The sequence below is a fragment of the Ceratotherium simum genome, chromosome X, assembly GCF_057802395.1.
Source record: "Ceratotherium simum simum isolate JZ-2026a chromosome X, ASM5780239v1, whole genome shotgun sequence".
NCBI lineage: Eukaryota > Metazoa > Chordata > Mammalia > Perissodactyla > Rhinocerotidae > Ceratotherium > Ceratotherium simum.
Genome location: NC_141940.1, coordinates 67,305,694 through 67,311,347, shown reverse-complemented (window position 1 = coordinate 67,311,347; position 5,654 = coordinate 67,305,694). Strand labels below are relative to the sequence as shown.

Sequence of the window (5,654 nt, the reverse complement as noted above, 5' to 3'; positions counted from 1 at the left end):
AGAGCTCCGGTCTAGTGAATAAATATTGTTAAAGTGGCTAATAAAGAGTAAAGGTCATTCAGCCTGAGAAACAGCGCACTGTATTGGATAGAACTCTAGCTTTGGAGTGAGACAGAGCAAGGTTTTTTTTAGCATCCACCAGTTCCTAGCTGTGTGACCTTTGGCAAGTGACCTCACCTCAGTGGGCTTCATTTCTTTGATTTATATGATGTGGCTAATAATATCTACCTTGCAGACAGTAGAAAAGACCTGAATCACCTAGCCCAATGTCTGGCAAAACCCAGGCGCTCATTAAATTAAATGCTAGCTATTATTGTTAGTTTTATCAGTTCATACAATGTTTCAGTTTCGTATGTTTGTTACCACTACACATTTATCTATGCTTCCTGTCTAATGCCTGCTAATTTTTTCTCCTTTATCACATTGTAAACCTCTCATGCTATACTCTAGATACTGTCCACAGTAGGCCACATACTAGATTTTTAACTACTGGGTTAGAACTGTGGGTTATGGTGAAAAGAGCACTGCATTTGAAGTCAGGAGATCTGAGTTATGTAAAGTAACTTTCCTTTCTCTGGACCTCCTCAGCTCCTTCATTTATAAAATTAGGATAATAGACTTGAATCTTTTATAACTCACAAATTCTGTGATTCTATGATTAGATAATTGATCCTTTTTGTGAAATAAAGAATTGCACTGTAGTTAAATAAGCTTCTAGAGCCAGATAGACAAATGTAGGGCCCAGGTATGTTGACCAACCAGCCCAGTTTTTCCAGAACTGTCCCAGTTTTAACACAGACAGTCCTGTGTCCCGTGAATCCTCAGTCCTGATGGAACCAATACAGTTGGTCTTCCTAGCTCCAGGTAGTTTGACAAATAAAAGATATTTTTTCTTTGTAGCTGCTTAAATTTTTTTTTCTCTTGAATTCCACATTGAAAAATAGTATTTGGTCTTGGTGGTAGAGATGAGCAATTGAGTAGAAAAAAACCCAGATGAGCCCATAACATACAAATAAGCACCTTCTCTCGGTAATGATAATTCAATGTCATTGAATCAGTTGCTGTGGAGAACTTTCACGTACCAGCCACTATGTCAGGCTATGCTGCCAAGGGTAGGGATGTAGAAGATTCTCTCTCTGCTCCCAGGCTAAGTATTTGTGTGGGGGTGGGTGGGGAGAATGTAGGACGTATATCTAGGGGAAGGTCCCCACATACCACAAGCTGGTGTATAATGAGGAAATACATTAGACTGTTCAGGGAAGGAAGGGAAGTCCAGTGAGGACTAGAAGAGGTAGAGTTTAAGGCTGCACATGATTTGGATTGGTTATGGATGTGGCTAAGCAGACAATCTGAAGGGGGGTGCACATGCTGCTAGATAATGTACAAGTCTTATAAGTAACTGACTGTTTATAGACTGCCAAATACCATAAAAAAATACCATGGAATCTGAAAGAGGGCTGTGCCATTAGTTAAACAAAAGTAAATCCTCCAAGAAATGGAAAGAGAAGTTTGGGAGTGAATAGGTTGGTGAGGAGGTTGGATGTGTGATCAAGGGAACTGGAGAAACAGGACTAGTATCGAAATGGTCCCTGCAAGTTTTCTTCTGAGTTTTTCCATCCTTTTTAGGGTTATCTCTCTTAGCTCTCTGCTGTCACAATCTTGTTTAGCCCTCGCCACTGCATTAGGGAGATTGGCATGCTGTGGGGGAAAGGACACAGGCTTTGGTGGCCAAACAGGCCTCTACTACTTACTCACTTTGTGACTTTGGGCAAGTGCACTAGCCTCACTGGGATTCTGTTTGCTCATTGATAAAATAAGAGCAAACATACCTACTTCACTGGGTTGTTCTGAAGAATAATGAGATAGTTAATGTGTATAACATGTCTGATATTATAGCTGGAACATATTAGGGGCTCAATGAATAGTCAGTTCCTCACCTATCTCCTTCTAGGGTTATGATCATGTATTTGATTATTTGTCTAAGTAAGAGGCAGAATCTCCTTCAAGTGGCCTCCAAAAGAGACTCCCAAAAGAGAGTTGAAAACACAGAGGAACCATATTAGAATTTACTTTGACCACTCCTCGTATCTTACCTGGAGATCCCACCCCCTCCACACATCCCACCCCGTAGTTTGTGTGTGTGTGTGTGTGTGTGTGTGTGTGAGATTTAAGTTAGGACACTAACAGCTCTCAGATCCATAAGGACATAAGTTCCTTTCCTTGGCTTGGCTCTCCTTGTGTGTCATGCAAGCAGCATGGCAAGCAGGGCAGGGCAAGCTGTATAAGTAGGAGAGGTACAGTTGGTTACTAATGATCTGCATGCCACCCCACTCCTGTGCACCAGCAAGAGCAGATTAACAGGCATGAGCTCTAGGGCAAATTTCCCTGGTGCAGGGAAAGACCTTGTCACTTTACCAGGAAAGCTAGGCCATTGAGGGGTCTCATTACCTTCTCCATTGCCTTTGTTTGGTTAACTTATGAAGTCCAAGAAGTTTGCTTTCAAAGCTGTTCAATATCTCTGTCAGCGCTCCCTTAATTTTTGTAGGTATTTCCCTCTCCCCTCACCCCTGACCTCAGTACCCCCTAGCCCTCCCCTGAACCTTTCCCAACCTGCCTCTCAATCTCCCCCAAAACCTCACCTCAACCTTTCCTCTACCATCTCCCAAATCCCTCCATACCTCACCCAATCTCCCTTCACCCCAACCATTTCCCTACTCTCCATCTCTCCCTACCCCATCACCCACTGACATGTTACTACCCCTGGAATATTCAGGACCCCACTCAAACTTTGAGCCTTTTCCAGTCTCTTCTCTCCCTCCCAACTTACTTGTCCTTATCCTCTTCCCTCAGCTAAGCCAAGAAATAATTCAAACAGTGAAAATTACCAATGTTTATTGATTTTTTAAAAATATCACTTGCAAATTTATTTTCTTTATTGAAAAGATGTTGCAATTGTGTGATAAAGAAAATCTTGATGAGAGAAAAATCAAATCAGTCTAACAACTACACTTTTTCAATGTTAGTTTCTAATATCTATTCTCATGCATATTGTTAGTATAAATTGTAATTAAAGCAGTCCCACATTAATGCAGGGTTCAAAGAGGGGGGCATGCAGGGTTGGTGGAAAAAAGCAGCTCAAAGTTGTCAGGTTCAGTCCATGATCCAGGAGGCAGTGTTGTTGTACAGGTAGCCTTAGTTCATTGTCAGAGATTCATTTGAAGATTCTGGGAGCAGCAAATGCTAATAATAGCTGAGGTAACAGAAGACAGGTTGCCAGGAGCAGTCACTAGGACACCAGATCTACCCAGCAATTATTTCATCACGATGTCTTCTATTCCACCTATGCCTGAAGCAATTGTAGTGACAATAACAGGATGGAAAGGACACAGTGCGGGTACTCCACTCGATGTTTGGGTCATGTGTTTCAAGCCAGTGGATACCAAGAATCAGAGGGTACCGTGGGGCGTGAATAATATCAAACTGGAGCTCTTCAACGTGGTTTCCAATTTTAACTTCAACAGGTGGTGTTTCCTTGGTTATGGGTCCATTAATCAGTGGACGGCCATCTACAGTTTCAAGCATCAGAGGGAAGATGTTATTGCGGATGGGCAGCTTCTCTCGAAGAACCACAGAATGGTCAATGCTGTTTCTGTAGGAGCCTGAATCCACCATTGCTTGCTCAAAGAACTGTCGTCTTCCCAGTCGGATTTCAACAGTAAGCCATAGTGTACGGGACATGGATATTGGAAGTGAGGGGGATGCATATTTGTAGATTGGCCCGCTCGGGTTCCCCCTTACCGCCGGGCCTCGATGTTTCCCGCCTGCTGGGCACGATGAGGTTTGACAGGGCAATCTCTGGCAAAATGACCAGGATGACCGCAGTAGAGGCACAAGTGGCCTTCACGGCGGCGGGCCCGTTCAGCTTCACTGAGGTGTGGGCGATTGCTTGCAGCCTGCACAGGTTGATTTTCAGCTGGTGGACTCTCAGGCCCAGCTCTCTCCTCAGAGGAACTTGCCCCTTGTGGATTTGGATCAGGCTTACCTGTTAGCTTCTCTTTTAGGCTGATGCACTGGGTGATCAGACCAGATAGATTGGTGGCTGGGCTTGTGCGAGACAGTTCCTCTCGGATAGCACTGGCAAGCCCTTCCTGAAATTGGATGCAGAGAGTGCTTTCATCCCAGTTTAGCTCTTGAGCAATGAGGTGGAAGTGGGTCGCATACTGATGGACAGGGTCCTCCCCTTGGCAGAGCTGACGGATGCAGTGGTTGGCATCTTGCATGTTTTCTGGATTATCAAAAGTATCCTGGAGCACTTGTATGAAACTTTCAAATTGCTCCAGCAGGGGGCTTTGGATATCTACTAATGGCTGGAACCACCTTCCTGCCTCACCTGAGAAGCGGTTGCCAACAAAGCTCACAAGGGCTGCTTCGGTGGGATACAGGTGCCCTCTGACTCTCATATAACTATTCAATTGAACCAGGAACTCAGGAAGCTTCTGGGCATCCCCACTGAAGGCTAAAGGGTATTCTAGAGGGAAAGCTTCGGCCTCTAACCCCCTGGGGGACTGTGGGAACTCTGGAGTTGCTGATGTCTCAGTAGCTAGTAGGCCCTCCAGGGGTTCCTGGGGCGCTCGAAACTCCAGAGGCTCCTGGGGAGCCAGAAGCTCAAGGGGCTCCAGGTATATTGAGCTCTCCTGGCATTCTGGTGCCTCATGGGGCTCCAGGGCATTTGAGGGATCCTGGGGCTCTGAATTCTGGGGGTCCTGGGTATCTGGGGGCACCTGGGCCTCCTTGATTTCTGGGGGCTCATGGGCCTCCTGGGCCATTAGGGGCTTCTGAGGCTTTTTGGCCTCTAGGGGCTTCTGAGGCTCCTTGGCCTCTGGGAGCTTTGGGGACTCCCAGGCTGCTGAGAGCTCATGGACCATTGGAGATGCCTGGGGTACCTGGGTTGCTGGGGGCCCCAGAGATTCTGGGACTGCTGGGAGCTCTGAGGGCTTTTGGTTATCCTGGGCCACTGGGGTCTCTTGGGGCTTCTGGGCTGCTGGGGTCTCCCAGGCTAGGAGCTCCTGGGGCTTTCTGGGCTTCTGGGGCTCCTTGATCTCTGGGAGTTCTTGGGGCTCCAAGGCTGCTGGGGGATCCAGGGGCTCTGGGGGTTTCTGGGGCTCCTGGGCCTCTGAGGGCTTCTGGAGTGGTTCATCCTCCTTGGCTGCTTGGGGCTTCTGGAGCTGTGGGATCTGGGCCTGCAGGGCAGCATTTTCTTCCATAAGCTGCTGCACTTGGGCCTGCAGAATTTCATTCTCCAATTTCAGAGCAATATAGGAGGCTGCTAAGTCCTCTACCATCTTTTGAGGAAATGGGCTTGGTTTGGCAGTTTGCTGCCAAACGAGATTGGGTGGACAACTGTGAGGTCTTTCTGAAAGTTCCTCACCAGCAGATGTTAGGCTATGTGAGTTTTCCAGGAGGTAGGTATTTGGGCCCTGCCGAGGTTGATTACCAGGAGGTCACTGGGCCTCTGGAGCTCAGCAAAGAGAGGTGTCAGATACACTGTGAAGAGAGTGGGATCTGAGGATCAGAAACTATGGAAAGCACTCATCCAAAATAAATCAGAACAAAATCTGCCCAACAGTGCTGAGTTTCTTTTACTATAAGCTCAT

The 5,654-nt window shown here is 46.6% G+C and overlaps 1 protein-coding gene across 3 annotated transcripts; it reads right to left on the bottom strand.

Annotated features, from left to right (window-relative positions):
- Window positions 1–3,794: 3,794 nt before the first annotated feature.
- RTL3 (retrotransposon Gag like 3) lies at window positions 3,795–5,342 on the bottom strand. Of its 3 annotated transcripts, none has more exons than XM_087426930.1 (2): window positions 4,878–5,342; window positions 3,795–4,805 (listed from the first exon to the last, which is right to left on the bottom strand). In XM_087426930.1, the coding sequence occupies exons 1-2, from the start codon at window positions 5,340–5,342 to the stop codon at window positions 3,795–3,797; spliced, it is 1,476 nt and encodes a 491-aa protein (XP_087283056.1). The 3 variants fall into 3 exon arrangements, with proteins under 3 accessions (XP_087283056.1, XP_087283057.1, XP_087283055.1); XM_087426931.1 differs by having other exon boundaries at window positions 3,795–4,814; window positions 4,923–5,342; XM_087426929.1 differs by having other exon boundaries at window positions 3,795–5,342.
- Between the last annotated feature and the right edge of the window lie 312 nt (window positions 5,343–5,654).

Coding starts and splice junctions, on each gene's coding strand:
- RTL3 (XM_087426929.1), bottom strand. CDS start 5,342: ATGGTAGAGGACTTAGCAGCCTCCTATATTGCTCTGAAATTGGAGAAT.